Here is a 14,664-nt window from a genome sequence, read left to right as displayed (position 1 = left end):
TTTGTTCTAAAATTGTTTTTGCTGAGTTAAAATAATAAAACCGAAAAAAAATACTGTATCGAAAGTAGGTTATAAATAAGTCATTGGATTATTATCGAATTGTAAATAGATATAATATAACTTATTTTAAATCTGATTTCTTCGTTTGTTTGGGTTTCTTAAATGTTCCTTTTCTCTATTCTTTAGTCTTAGATACAAAGTTGTATATACAAGATTATTAGACATAAATGTTTCAATTATAAAAGTATTAAAAGTTGTCGTACAAAATGATAAAAAAAAGACTTACAAATGAACTAAACTAGCTAAAAATCAAAAGTAGTAATCTTAAAATTTTAAAACAGTCCTTAAACTTTTAAACTGATAAACACTTAAAGCGACTAATTTTAATGATATGTAGACATTGCTATCTATTTTAATTTTTGTATTTAGGTAAAAACATTAAAAGTTATCAAAGTTTCTGACAAATATTTTTGAATTAATACAAATGCTTACCTTTATTATAAGAGTTATTAAAAAATATGTTATGAAACAGCACTTCATTAAAAAAATTATATTAACTGCTATTGTAGGAAAACTAATAAATACAAAATTAAAATTACAAGTTATAAAGAAATATTTTACTTAATTAAAATTTGTTTACTCACATCGTGTCATGATTCTCAGACTAAAATTAGGATCAAAGATTTCTATATTTATTATAAAAAATTCAGATCAAACTCACAGGCCGTAGTTTGCTGTTCATTGTTTAAATTAAGTTTTACGTATAGATAGCAAAAGCAACTATAAAACTTATTTTTAAAGGTATTTTAGTCGTGTAAATAAATGTGTACAAAAATTACATTATTATTGGTATATCAAAAAGCGATAATATCTGTTATGGAAAACTAAAAAAATACTTAAACATTTTCCAACTCATCATTTCTTAAACAACTCATCATATCAAAATCGATCCTGAAATAAATCAATAATTTTAGTTTTGTTAAAAATTACTTGTTTGTTTGTTAACGAGAGCTTATTTATATGATTCAAGTAAAAGATTTTACACTATTGGTTTTTTACACTTTAAGACATTCAATTGTAAAAGCGGAAAATTAAAACAATAAACTAAATATTTAAATTTAATTGTAGTTCTTTGATGAGAAAAATGTGTATTTTACGTATCTAGTTTTAAAAAAGAAGATTGTGTAGAAAATAGTAAAGGTATGAGGATGACGGTTTAAACGACTAAGGTAAATTAGAAATATCAAACATACATATTCGGTATTTTGGAAATTTTGATTCCGGTTTAAGTGACGTTATTAAGCACACGAAGTTATGACGAAATAAACTTTTTTAGAGAGAAATAAGAAAAAGTAACGATGTATTAAAACAAAACTTTATAATTTATCTACAAGTTTGAATTTGTTCTAGCTGTTTGCGTCTAAAAAGTTAAAGATTGTTTTAATTTATAATTTTATAGCTTTATCTATTTTTAGACATAAAGTTTTTCTAAAACTTAGAGCTATGAAGTATTTATATATTTATACCTTATTGCTTCTTGCAACTTTCTGCTCCAATACAAAAGGTCACAGTTGGTTGGCTTGTGTTGATTACACTGAAAAAAATGGGGCTTACTGGGATCCTAACAAGTGCCGTGGTTTTGCTAGAGATTCAGCTTCATTCTCTGATAAGAACTCTTTTGGACAGGACAGAGGTATTAAAAAAAAACAAAAGCTTATTAAATTAAAAGTAAACATACATTTTAATTGACAAGTTAAGTTTGTTTATAAATACAAAAGCATACATAACTTAAAATTGAAGTGATTGACTTATTAAGTAGTTTTTAACACTGTAAAAATAAAAAATTAAATTGCATTTAACTTAAGAATATGTAAAATAACTGTATACTTTCCAGGATTTAATCATCAACCAGGAATGGACGGGAAAGCTTGTAAAACAGAGTTAACAGCTGGTAGTTATTCTTCAATTTATCCAAAAGCGGTATACTATCCAGGACAACAAGTTGTACTGGTTCACCCCATGAAGGTTTTTTTGTCTGGATTAAAAAATGACAATTTTTTAGATAGTTTGAAGTTAAAGAACTTTTTAGCATTTTGTTTTATTTTAATGAGCTATAAAATTAGGTTTTCAGTTTATTAATAAGTTTAACTTTATAAAAACAACAGAAATACTACTAATATATTAAATATTGTAATAAACAATATGAAAACTTTGTAACCTTAACTTTTTTCAACGAAACTTTTAAAAATATAAAATATTTGTGAATAAAATTTTTTATATAAATTTCCTTTAAAGCTCAAAGACCAATAAAAAATATACTGTATCACTTTATTAACATGACTATCAATAAAAACAATAACTATTTAAACGTTTTACAAAACATATTATTGAAGCTTATAAACATTATGCTTAATAAATTTGATTTATTTTAAGAATCTTTTATAATCAGTTTAAAATCTAAAAAAATCTAATTTTTATGAGAGCGTTCCATGTAAAAAATTTTGAGCTAAAGACTTCCATTTTTTAAATTTCTGCGTTAAAATTCTTTGAACCATTATCCAGTTGTTTTTAACAATAAAAATGTGATTTATCAAAGGCAAAAAAAGCTTTAGAAAAAGAATAATTAAACAACAGTTTAGTAAATTTTTGAAATCTAATCAATATTAGAACCATGGTGCTTCAGCAATTTGTACAAACGTTCACATAGAAGATCATGGAAACAGAGTATATCATGGAATGGCATGGAACGGTATGGAAGCTGTTGATACAAACAAACCTTATAGTTACTATCGACCTTTTCTCGTTGCCGATCTCGGAGTTTCTTTGTACGGAAAGGATTTGACTGAACCTGATAAATACCCGAAACCAGGTTACCAGAACGCACCTGCTTTTTGTGAAAACACGGATAAGGCCATGGGAACGTACAGTTTTGAAGTTCCAAAAACATTCAAACCAGGTTTAAAAAATTCGATAGTTGAGCACAAATACTACATCTAAGCGAGTTAGGAAAAAATATTTTTCTAAAATAAATTAATAAACAAGTAATGTTTTAAGGTCAGTACACGTTTGTTTGGAGGTGGTCTTTTAACAGCCCTTCGGATTTGTACACAACTTGTTTTGACGTGGTTATAGCTAACAATAAAGCGGAAAGAAACCAACTTTTAATGGTTAGTTGTATTTAGTTTGCTTTATTTGAGTTTTTCGCTTGTTTAAATGAGATAGTATTGTTACCGTATATTTTTATAAATAAAATAAAACAGTACAAATACTTAGTAATAAATAGGATTTCAGCTTACAACCAGTATAACTACTTATTTTTTAATGATTTAATCTATGAAATTAGCTATAAATTTAATGAAATTATAATTATATACAATATTGGTATTCATTCACATATGGTATGTGTAACTTATTTGTAAAATTAAAAAGATAATGTTTTTAAAACTACATAAATTTTTAAGTTAAGCTATAATCACAGTTTGTTAAATAATATAAGAATAACTAGTCCTATTACTTGAAAATCATAAAAGTTCAAACGAAAAACATGTAAGTTGATTTTATAATTTGAAAAGTATTTGTAAAATTATTATAAGATAGTGTTTTAAAATCTTTTTAATTTGTTTTTAAATTTAATTAATTAAATAGTTTTCTCTGTAGTCATCCTTTTAAGTTACAATTAAAAAACCAACGAATACGTTTAGGAAAATGGCTTTACTGATTTATCAGCTCCGTGTGGTGGAATTCTGTCAAATAACCAAGCAGCAAGTACTAATTGCAATGGAGGAAACTCAGGCTCAGGAAATGTTGTGAGACCAACAAAAGGACCTACTGATACCACAAGACGAACTACTCCAAGACGAACTACTACGTAAAATAGTTTTTAATTAACACTTTTGTTTTTGAGTATTATACGTATTAATCATAAAGTTTTGACGATTAAACCATCAAAAAAACAGATAAATTTTTACTTTCTTCAAAAAATTAGAAAATTATTATTTTAGTCTGATCTATTTTTAATTTCTAGCTAGTACTATACAAGATTAAACATTTTAAGTAAACATGATTTAAGACTGTATTTTAATAACAATAAAGCTAATATATAACTTATAGATGTTTTAGAGAAAGTATTGAAAACTAAAAATAAACATTTTGTATTACATATAAGATAACTTGAATTATTTGTATTTAATTTAAATAGAAGTTTATTAACTGAAAGTAAACTAAACAAACATAGAGCTTAAAATTTTATAAATTTTAAGCAATCAGATAAAAAAAAATTTAACATTTTTCAGAGTCAAACAAAATAGTTCGTGCTGTGAACTTTAATTTATTTTAAAGTTTTACTAGAAAGCTGCTCTTTATTAGATTAAAAAACAAAACATTATTAGGCAAGCGCCACCAGAAAATAGTGCGATCATAAACTTGTACCAAATGGCTGGCGAAATTGACTTAGGTCAACCAGACAAAGGCGCGGAGTCTGTGATAGCCAGAATATCTTTTAATTGCAAAGTTGAAGCCAGAGTTAGTTTATAAATTTTTTACCCTCGTCACTTTTTTTCCTTTTTTTCTTAATGCTATAGTTTTTTTTCAAAAAATACTGGCAACATTATTTTAATTGAGTATATAATTTCAGCTTTGAAATACATAACCAGTAACAAATAAATTAAGAAATTTTTTACTTATCGATCAAAATGTTTTGTGAAAAGTACTATTGCAAGAGTGATAAAACTAAGTTATTTGAGATTTTATAAATGTGACATGTAATATAGAACATGATAAACAAAAAACCTTTACTATTTACCTCATGATCTTTGAACTTTTACTTTTATAGTTACTTGGTTTGCTCTAAAACAGTATTAGTATAAATCTATTTATATTACCGTTTTATATTTCCTAGTTTAAATGTATATTCAACCTTTTCACATAAAGTAAATAAAAAATATACTGTGCTTTTTTATCGATTTGAGAATACGTTACATTTTGTGGCTTAATTTTAATTGGCATATGAATTTTTTAAATATAATTAGCAGAATTGTTTAGTGCTACTATTTGTAACTCATGGCATAAAATATTTTCTACTAAACTTTAAAAAACATCGATGCAATTTTTTGTAATATACCTTTTTAGTTCTGGAACGCTCGACTTGTTAGCAAAGGAGCAAGCGGAACAATGGCTGCAAACAGATTTGATTTGTTACAAGAATCTGTTGAACAGATAAGATCAGGAAAAATTTACTTTCATGCCACTTTCTTGGAGCCATGTGATATAAACAGAAACCCACCGGTTGCAATTACTCTTTAAAATAAACAATTACTGTGGATTATACTTTAGTTAAACTAAAACCGGACAATAACTCTTCGAATATTATATTTCTGCTATTATACTCTTCATAATGTGTTTTTTATAAACCTTTGATTTAAATGTTATACAATACTAATATCATAACATACATTCTAACTTTATTTTTGTTAAAAAAATAAAGTAAACCCTCTTTTTTGTGAAAAATTTGTATAAAATACTTAAATATTAACTGTAAATGTTAATTAGTTTTGTTGGTTACTTTGCTGATGCAACGTTTAACTAGTATTAGATGTTTTAATTCAATATAAGTCTCACAAAACTATGCCATAAAATGAAATAAACTTGTTTTGAAATCTTTAGAATAAACGTAACTTTTATAAATTTTAAATTTTATAAGTTTTAGTAAGTTGTAGAATGTTTAATGAAAACAGTAAGAGACATTTTTATTCCATAGACAATGTTTAAATTAATAACTTTTGTCGCCTTGGTTTTAATCCCAAGCACATTAAGTCACAGCTGGCTAGCTTGTACAGATTATACTGAAAAAAATGGTGCTTACTGGGACCCTAATAAATGTCGCGGTTTTCCCAGAGACGCTCAAAGATATGCTGACAAAAACTCGTTTGGGCAAGACAGGGGTAAGACTTTTTTTTTCTATTTTCTAATAAATTTAAAAAAAATTATCTATTTAATTTTTAAATAATTTAATCTGAAATGAAATTTAAACAAGATAATTTAAAGATATTTTTAGCGGTAAAGATTTTCACCATTGTATATAGTAAAGATAAAAAAAGTAAATAAAATTAAAAATATGTCTATAGAGTAGTTATGTTGTTTTATTTGTCTATAGAGTTTGTATTCTACAATAACTAACTTAAAGGACAATGCAGTTGTTTAAAAATTTTCCCACCTAAATTTATTTTACAAATTTTCTTTCTAATCCGAAAGCTAATTATATAACTACTTATGAAAAATACTTATTAAAACTAAAAGACTATAAAAGAAGAAAACGTTGTTAGAAGCTAAATGATAAAAATATCGTATTTGGTACAAAAGATAATATCAAAAATACCTCAACACAAAAAAGATGTGTACATCTGAAAAAAAAAAGTAGTTTAAAGATATACATAACTTTTTTTTTTTCCTATATAATAGCTTATTTCCAGGATTCGACCACAAACCAGGAATGGACGGGAAAGCTTGTAAAACAGAGTTAACAGCTGGTAGTTACTCGTCAGCTTATCCAAAAGCGGTATACTATCCAGGACAACAAGTTATACTGGTTCACCCCATGAAGGTTATAAAATTATTATTTAAAACATTTTAAAAACGCTACACAAAAAAATTGTCTAATTTTTAAAAGAAACCTTTTAAGTATGTAAAAAAATCATATTTTTGCGAGAAAACTTCGTTTTGAAATTAATTCATTTAAGAATAATTATATTATTCTAATTTATACTTTTGTCTTAAATATTAAAAGTTTAAGTTTACTTAGTTTTTTCTAAGTTTTATTTATATATAACTCCGGTGGTATTTTCTAAACTTTTTTTGAGTTAAATTTTTTTAACCTCTAAAACAAAACTTTTAAAATTATGCCTAATGTTTTTTTAGAATCACGGAACTGGTAAATGTACAAACATACACATACCAGATTTCGGAAACAGAATTTATCACGGTATGGAAGGTACTGACACAAACAAACCGTACAGTTACTATCGACCTTTTCTCGTTGCTGATCTGGGAGTTTCTGTGCATGGAAACAGTAACACCCAACCTGATAAGTACCCGAAACCCGGTTACCAGAACGCACCTGCTTTTTGCGAAAACACGGACAAGTCGATGGGAACGTACAGCTTTGAAGTTCCAAAAGACAAACTCAAACCAGGTTGCAAACTACCTAAGTGCATGAACAGATTAAGTTCAAAAACTTTTACTGTTTCACCAAATAAAATTTGAAGCTTAGTTAAGATGAGTGTAGATTTAACGTAACAAAAATACTTCTTATTGGATTATGCTCTTATTTTACAGAACTTGTTTAATCAGAGTTCAATAGCTTAGGTTAATACATGAACATACTTAACTATTTTAAATGCAGCTAAATATAGGATTCTAGTTAAGAGTAATAAATTAAAGGTCTGCCGAATATCTTGTATTTTCTTATTTTTAAACAAACTTTTTTTATTTTGAAAGATTCTAAAATTATAAATCTGAATTTCACAAGTATTTTTAAGATTTATATTAAAACATATTTTACTGTCTACTGTATATTTTATTATTCGACTACATGAAAACTAAGTTCTTTAAAAATTAGTACTAAGCATTAAGTTTAAAAATTTATATGTATTTAAATCAGGTGAATACACATTTGTTTGGAGATGGTCTTTCAACGGTAAAAGTGACATGTACACAACGTGTTTCGACGTCATTATCACAAGGAACAAAAGAGAAAGAGATCAAATGTTATTGGTCGGTAAAACATAGTTTCTGTTTTATTTTAATATATTGTAAAATTTATAAATTTGCTAACTCAGGTCTTTAATTGTTTTCTTTAGACATATAAAAAAGTTATATACTTTTTCATGTACGGCAAATTTATAAGGTAAATTGATAGATTTAAAATACTTCAAAAAAACAAAGCTTTAAAAAAGTTTTGACTAGTATGTTAAGAAATCTAACAACGTTAAGATGCTTCTCAAAATATTTGTACCGAATATTGAAAAAAAACTTTTGTTAAAAAATAAAATTTCAGAACTATGTAGAAAACAAAAATATACGTTAAGTTTTCTCAAAACCAAATTATACATTCAACTTTTACTTTAATGATACTAATTGTATAAATTATTTTGTTAATTAAACGATGGCATTAGTTGTCATTGAAAACTTTTTGAATATAAACTTTTCCATAACTATTAAAAGTATAGTTAAATTTTTAATCTGCTAATTTATATCACGTCTAAATTTTTATTCCTTTATTTTTATATATTTCAAATAGGCATTAAAATTGATTCAAAAATATTGTGTTGCAATCCTTTTTAATTAAAAAAAAATGAATAGAAAATAAAACCTAAGAACAGTTAAAAATTAAATTTTCTCAGAATATTGAATTAAATAGTTGTTTTAACTAGGTCTTTATTTTAAGGAAAGCTAAAAAATCTAATAAAAGCTTGATAAGTTAACTTAAATCGGTTAATTTTTATTCAAATTAAGTTACAAGATTTTAGAAATATTTTTTACAACTCTTTAAAAAATTTTAGAACAACGGTTTCAATGATCTGTCTGTGCCGTGCGGCGGAATTTTATCAAATTTGCAACGAGGAAGCACTGAGGATTGCGGAACAAACATCGTCACCACTCAACCTTCTACTAGCAAACTGACAAGCACAACAACAACACGAACTTCAGTAGTGACGCCAACAACGTGAGTTGACAAACATCATTTTAAAGTTTTATTTGACGCAATAACGGAGAATTGGTGCTTCTTGTATTTAACTTTAAAGGTAAGCGTAGACTATTTTTAGGTAAGTTTGATTATCTAAAATTAAAGCTAAGTCTATGATTGTTTTTGTATTTAAGAGCAAAATCTTGAGTTTTGTTCTACTTGCAATATAAAACAACTTAAACAGTTTTATTAATATTAGTTTATTATTAGTACCGTTACAAGGTATGCATGATATGTACTAACAAAAACATTCGAATATTTTTTTTTAAATTTAAACTTAGAATGATATATACCAAAGCAATAACTTATTTTCAACTTACCAGTAAAATACCAGTGGGCAACAATGTGGAACTAGCATTCTTTCAGTTTGCAGGCGAAGTTGATTTGGGCCAACCAAATAAAAACAGTGATAGAAGAATGGCAAGGGTGTTTTTCAACTGTAAAGTGGAAGCTAGAGTTAGTGTTCTCAAACTTTTAGATTTAAAATAGTTGGTTTTAATTTTTTTTTGTTTTTATTTTAGTTACAAAGTTTATAAGTCAAAGGTATATACTCTTGTTTTGTATGGAACTTTTTAATTATACTTAGAATAAAGTATTTTAAAATACTCTAGCCTAGTTGCTGTTTCAAGCTAATTTAGTTTACAAAAATAACACTAGCATGTTAAATTAAAATACACAAGTGTTTAATAATTAAATATTCAGCACCATCTATCTCTAGTAACTCTACCTAGTGTTTTCAAATATTTTATTTACTACAGACAGAAAAAAGGACGGAAATTTTGCAGATTGTGTTATAAAATATAGTTTTAATTATTTAAACATTATTTAAATTTTAAAATAACAACAATAAGTTGACAGCAGAAAAATACTTTAGAAGTATATTTAGAACATTTTTTAACCACTGCAGTCTACATAGCTAACTTTTTTAAGTTCACGACTTTGTATATTTATAGCATAACCTACAGATGATATAAATCTATTAGTTTTGAAACAGTATTTATTTACACTAAGATTTAATTGTGTTTAATACGGTTACTTATATGCAAAGAAGTATAAATTCTAGGATCGAAGTTTCTTAAACACTTATCTACAACAATTCTGATTTGCAAATCATAAATTCAAGCATAGCAGCTATTATCTAAATACTTTTTTAAATTTATATCAGGACCAGTTATAGCTTGTAGTTTTTTATATGGTTATAATGTATGATTTTGATAAGTACCTATTTATTGTGTTTAATGGAGACAGGCTTATAGTCAATTTTTTTTCAAAGGTAGATTAAAATTTCCAAAAAAAAGATCACTTAAACAACAATTTATATATGACTTATGAGTGTTTTATAAATTTTCAAATAATCGCTTTAGCTATTCTAAAAACAACAAGAAAAGTTTAAATTACATTAAAAAAATATCTGGGCTAGTTTACCTTTTAACGAAGCAGATTTACAAATTCAGTTGATTTATTTAAAATCAATCTAAAACTTTGAAGTAACTTTGTAACATTAAGAATTTTATTCGTTTAAAGACTGTTCTCATATATTTTTTTACGTAAAACTGTGGCACACATTACAAAAAAAAAATTCTGACTAGGTTTAACCAAGACTTTATAAAAGATAAATTAAGTATTACATTAATGGCAAAAACTCGAGTAACTATTAGAAAATATCAAGGACTTAAAAATGATAGTTTTAAATTAACCTATCTTCAACATACATGGTGTAGTTTTTGTTCTATCTGTACAATATTTTTTTTGATTGAGAAAAAATTGAATTTTTCAAATATTATTTATAGCATAACTCGATAAAAGTTTCAATCAGAAAGATGGTACAAACTAACTTGGATTTAAATTCTTTTTATTTAACTTTGTTTGAAAAATAGCATTAAACATATAAATTTATGTTATTAATTATTACAAAGGATTTTTTTTTGTAATTATTAAGAGCTGTTGTAAAAAAGAAACTAGTAAACTTTAACAACTTTTACTTCTTGCCTCATTTTGATCCTCAGTCAATTTTAAATCGCATTACAATACCGCTTTTATTTCAAAATTATTTTTTTGTGCAACGTATTTAACTGAAATCAACTTTTTCAGAGTAATGATAAATTTCAAAATTATTTTATGTTAATTACAAAAATATATGAAACAACTTTTTACTAAAAACATTAAAATCTTTTTATAAAGTACATACTGCATAAACATAATCAAAAATAATTTTCATTGTTTATAATATAAAAATGATGTTTTATAAAGCTAAAGATTTATAAATAATTTTCAACAGTTCTGGAACGCACGACTTGTTAGCAAAGGAGCAAGCGGAACAATGGCTGCAAACAGATTTGATTTGTTACAAGAATCTGTTGAACAGATAAGATCAGGAAAAATTTACTTTCAAGCCACTTTCTTGGAACCATGTGATATAAACAGAAACCCACCGGTTGCAATTATAGTTTGAAATGATTTAAGAATTGATATAAGTGTCCTGTGCAGTAAAAACCAGATGTTTACTCATTTTTGCAAAAATAAAACAGTTAATAACGCTTTACAAAATTAAGCTTGGTATTTTCATAAGAAAAAATAAGTACAAGTGTTTTATAATAAACAAGTTAACACTTTATCAATTTAATGATGCTTTAAGATAAATGGCTGATTTACGTGATTAAATTTTTACTTTAGAACCTCATGTTTTTCAAGTGCAATTTATCTAGATATAAATACCTAGTCTTCAGTCTAAGGTTGTGTGTAAGTAAAGTTGTTACTTAATACCGGATTTATTTTCACACTTCTGATAAAATTATTTTCATATAAGATTACTTTAACCTCCTATTTAGTTTAGTTTTAGAGGTTCCTTAACTTAAGTAGAAAATGTTTTAAAGACATTACTATCTTAAATAAAAAAACTACTATATTATAGGACAACTTAAACAGTAATAGTAACAACGCAGAAAACTTCACTATACAAAAAAATTATGTTTCAGTGTTTTGATAATTAAATATACTACATCGGAAAATCTACTAAATTTCCTTCAATTTACTAATACTATTATAAACCAGCCAACCAAAATTTTTTTTTTTCATATTGTTAACTTCTACAAAAATGTTTTAAACATAATTTCTAATATACTTATGTATATCTACAGTTCCAAATTTAAATGGAATTGTATTAAAATTACAGAACTTATAATCAAGTTTCCAATTTATTACTTTAATTATCAAGAAATTTTTTGAGAGGTATCTACATATACAACTTTATTTGTAAGAAGTAATTGAGAAGAAAAATTTGATTTTTTCATTAATTTGTGAGGCTCTAAACAGTTTAAATAAAAATTTGCTTTTTTTGCAAACTAATAAAGTTTAAAACATTTTTTTATACAAAACAAAATGGTACTTGAGTAGAACAATTATTAGCATTATTATCTATAGTTTCAAAATTTTTATTAACATCAAAACAAATTTGTATTACTTATTATGGTATATAAGTAAACACTTTTAAATACTTATTTAAAAAAAAATTATTATATATACATGATAAGTTTATGAAGTTATTTGTCTAAAGTAATGATCGGCAAACTGAGGCCTGCTGATGTAATTTTAAGCTTTAAACAAACCTTTTTAAAAACAAAACAAAAAAATTGTAGTAAAACTTCAAGTTAGGCTCTTAGTTTGATAATATTAATTACTAGCGCTTTACTATTGCTCATTTTAGAAAGTTCAATTTTTTTTTTCTTGATTGCTACGACTATTTATATAATTACAGCCTATGCAGGACTATTTTTTATAGTGTGCCGCCAACAAGCAACTTATTGTAGTAGAATTAGCCCGCTACTTAGGCTGCCAACTTCTAGTCTTAAGTTAGTATTTTATTTATAAAATATATATTTACATTTTAATCTATATAAGTTAAGTTCTTCACGAACTAAAAACAGATGTAGAAAAAAATATGATTTATTAACTAAAGTATTTAAGAAAGTTTAAAAGTTCAAGAAATACGCAGAATATATTTAAAAAAAATAACTAAAGTAACCTATATAAAAATAACTTTGTATATTATAACCATATGAACTACGTGTCAACTAAATAAACACAATTACTTAAAAAGCGGTTTCTGGATTTTTTTAGATAAAAAAGAAATTAAGACAATTTTCTTTAGAAATTATTAAAACATAAGAATATTGTGACAATTTATTTTTAATTTTTGATACTGCCAAGTTTTTTTTTGAAATATAAACACAAAAAAATACTGTTACTAATAAATAAAGTTAGTGCAAATAAAATTTTTAAAATATTACAAGTTTAAAAACAGTTATTTAAAATAACAATTATATTAAAAAAACAATGTTTATTTAAACATACTTTTTTTAAAGGTTGATCATAAACTAAAACAAGTTTTTATCCATATTAAAAAAATGTTTTATGAGTGGAAAAATATTAAAGATTTCTATTTGAAATTAATAGAAACGAAAGTTATAATATGAAGATTATTTAGAATAACAGCTAAAACAGTGTAGCAACTGATAGCAAGTACACTCGATTTACATTTCTATACTTAAACCTCCATACTGGGGTCTGAAGGTTTACCGATGTTAATAAGCTTTTCTTCTTGTTTCATTTTAGCCTTCTCAGTCCTTGTATGCCAAACCAATATTTTAGAGCACTTTTCAGCTTTTGGCTCAACTTTAGTTTTATCAAGCCCTATTTTTGTTAGAAAGTCAGACTCTAAATAACCTCTTGGAACTTCATTTGAGTAATCTGCTTCCGGATATTTCAAAATGAGGCTAACATGAATTGCAAAGCCGGCCATGTCAAGCGGAAATGGTCTATCAGGTTTCCAAGCTGTGTACCAACTGCCTACTTTGCTCTCAGTGCAAGACATCGGACCTTCAAACTTTAATCCTCCAACTAAGCCTACAGGCCATACAGCTGCCAATTTAGTTGTCCTCATTTCTCGGAAAAGCTCCAAGGAGTAAGTGTTATCATCATCCATGAAGTACAAAACACCCTTTGTACCCGGCTGAATATTTCTTCTGACCCATTTCAAACCTTCATTGCGTTGGGAAACACCTCTTGGTAACAGCCAGTTTGGGTCTTTGTCTTTCAGCTTGTAACTTGTATCCGTCTTAGCATTCAAATGAGTGAAATTTAGACCTGAGTTGCTTAATAGGTTTTCAACCAGCTTAGACTTGGTGTTGGCATCTTCCACAACTATCCAGTGAAAGTTTTCAACATGAAGAAGAGTTTGATAAAGTCTGACTAAGTCAGCTTTTTGAGTCCAGCGAGCATATGTAGGTGTTATTGCAAATATTACAGGGGATTCTGGCTGCCTTGACTTTATTATCTGTTTTGGTTTTGCATTACAGTTGTTTATGTAACTTAATGAGTTTAGTATAAAAACAACAATGTTAAGCACAAGAATAAACTTTAGGGAGTTTAAAAGTTTCCATTTTATTGATCTACAAGTACTCATTTTAGTTTGTTGAAAGTTTCATGCTGATTTATACTTTATTATTTACGCTTGGTGTTCTAACAAAAGAAAGGAGCTCCTTATATAAAAAAGCTGAAAATGGTTACAACTTGAACGTTTTTTATTATATTTTTTAACAATTCAAATTTTAAGTTTACAACTTTAATAAGTTAAACTAAGAATGTAAAACTTAGACTCATCAAATAAGACATTAGTTTGAACAAAATTAATAAAGGCATCAATAAATTTGAAAAAAAGTTCTAGATATCACCTATATCAACTTGTAAAAGTTGATAAAACTTAAACACTAGTTACTGAAATTTATTTTTAACCACAAACAATTAGATTCCCCTAAAGTATTTTGGATACAACAATTTACATATATAAAAATTCAAAATTATTTTAAACTGTGGTTATTAACCATTTTATAAGCATTGCATTTCAAATTATTGGAAAATAAATTTTA

General features: G+C 25.9%; 2 protein-coding genes across 4 annotated transcripts; one reads left to right on the top strand and one right to left on the bottom strand.

Moving 5' to 3' along the window:
• Nucleotides 1–1,454: 1,454 nt before the first annotated feature.
• Nucleotides 1,455–11,634, top strand: LOC145849279 (uncharacterized). Of its 3 annotated transcripts, none has more exons than XM_082954435.1 (7): nucleotides 1,455–1,693; nucleotides 1,895–2,025; nucleotides 2,668–2,956; nucleotides 3,055–3,167; nucleotides 3,702–3,868; nucleotides 4,389–4,521; nucleotides 11,019–11,634. In XM_082954435.1, the coding sequence occupies exons 1-7, from the start codon at nucleotides 1,504–1,506 to the stop codon at nucleotides 11,190–11,192; spliced, it is 1,197 nt and encodes a 398-aa protein (XP_082810561.1). In that variant the 5' UTR covers nucleotides 1,455–1,503; the 3' UTR covers nucleotides 11,193–11,634. The 3 variants fall into 3 exon arrangements, with proteins under 3 accessions (XP_082810561.1, XP_082810560.1, XP_082810562.1); XM_082954434.1 differs by lacking the exon at nucleotides 11,019–11,634 and adding an exon at nucleotides 5,128–5,753; XM_082954436.1 differs by lacking the exons at nucleotides 1,455–1,693; nucleotides 1,895–2,025; nucleotides 2,668–2,956; ... (1 more) ...; nucleotides 3,702–3,868; nucleotides 4,389–4,521 and adding exons at nucleotides 5,331–5,939; nucleotides 6,468–6,598; nucleotides 6,913–7,186; ... (1 more) ...; nucleotides 8,556–8,719; nucleotides 9,064–9,196 and having other exon boundaries at nucleotides 11,019–11,569.
• Nucleotides 11,635–12,851: 1,217 nt separating this feature from the next.
• On the bottom strand, nucleotides 12,852–14,287 carry LOC145849169 (galactosylgalactosylxylosylprotein 3-beta-glucuronosyltransferase 3-like). Its single transcript, XM_082954267.1, has one exon. The coding sequence runs from the start codon at nucleotides 14,199–14,201 to the stop codon at nucleotides 13,284–13,286; it is 918 nt and encodes a 305-aa protein (XP_082810393.1). The 5' UTR covers nucleotides 14,202–14,287; the 3' UTR covers nucleotides 12,852–13,283.
• Between the last annotated feature and the right edge of the window lie 377 nt (nucleotides 14,288–14,664).

This window comes from Thalia democratica, chromosome 1 (genome assembly GCF_965202585.1).
Source record: "Thalia democratica chromosome 1, ktThaDemo2.hap1.1, whole genome shotgun sequence".
In the NCBI taxonomy this organism is placed as follows: Eukaryota; Metazoa; Chordata; class Thaliacea; order Salpida; family Salpidae; genus Thalia; species Thalia democratica.
The sequence above is the reverse complement of the archived record's forward strand: the minus strand, read 5'-3'. Positions and strand labels throughout refer to the sequence as shown.

Excerpts from the sequence above, each read along its gene's own strand:
- LOC145849279 (XM_082954435.1), top strand. The coding sequence starts at position 1,504 with ATGAAGTATTTATATATTTATACCTTATTGCTTCTTGCAACTTTCTGC. Across the intron at positions 1,694-1,894 it reads CTCTTTTGGACAGGACAGAG|GATTTAATCATCAACCAGGA; the intron begins GTATTAAAAAAA and ends TATACTTTCCAG. Across the intron at positions 2,957-3,054 it reads TCCAAAAACATTCAAACCAG|GTCAGTACACGTTTGTTTGG; the intron begins GTTTAAAAAATT and ends TAATGTTTTAAG.
- LOC145849169 (XM_082954267.1), bottom strand. The coding sequence starts at position 14,201 with ATGAGTACTTGTAGATCAATAAAATGGAAACTTTTAAACTCCCTAAAG.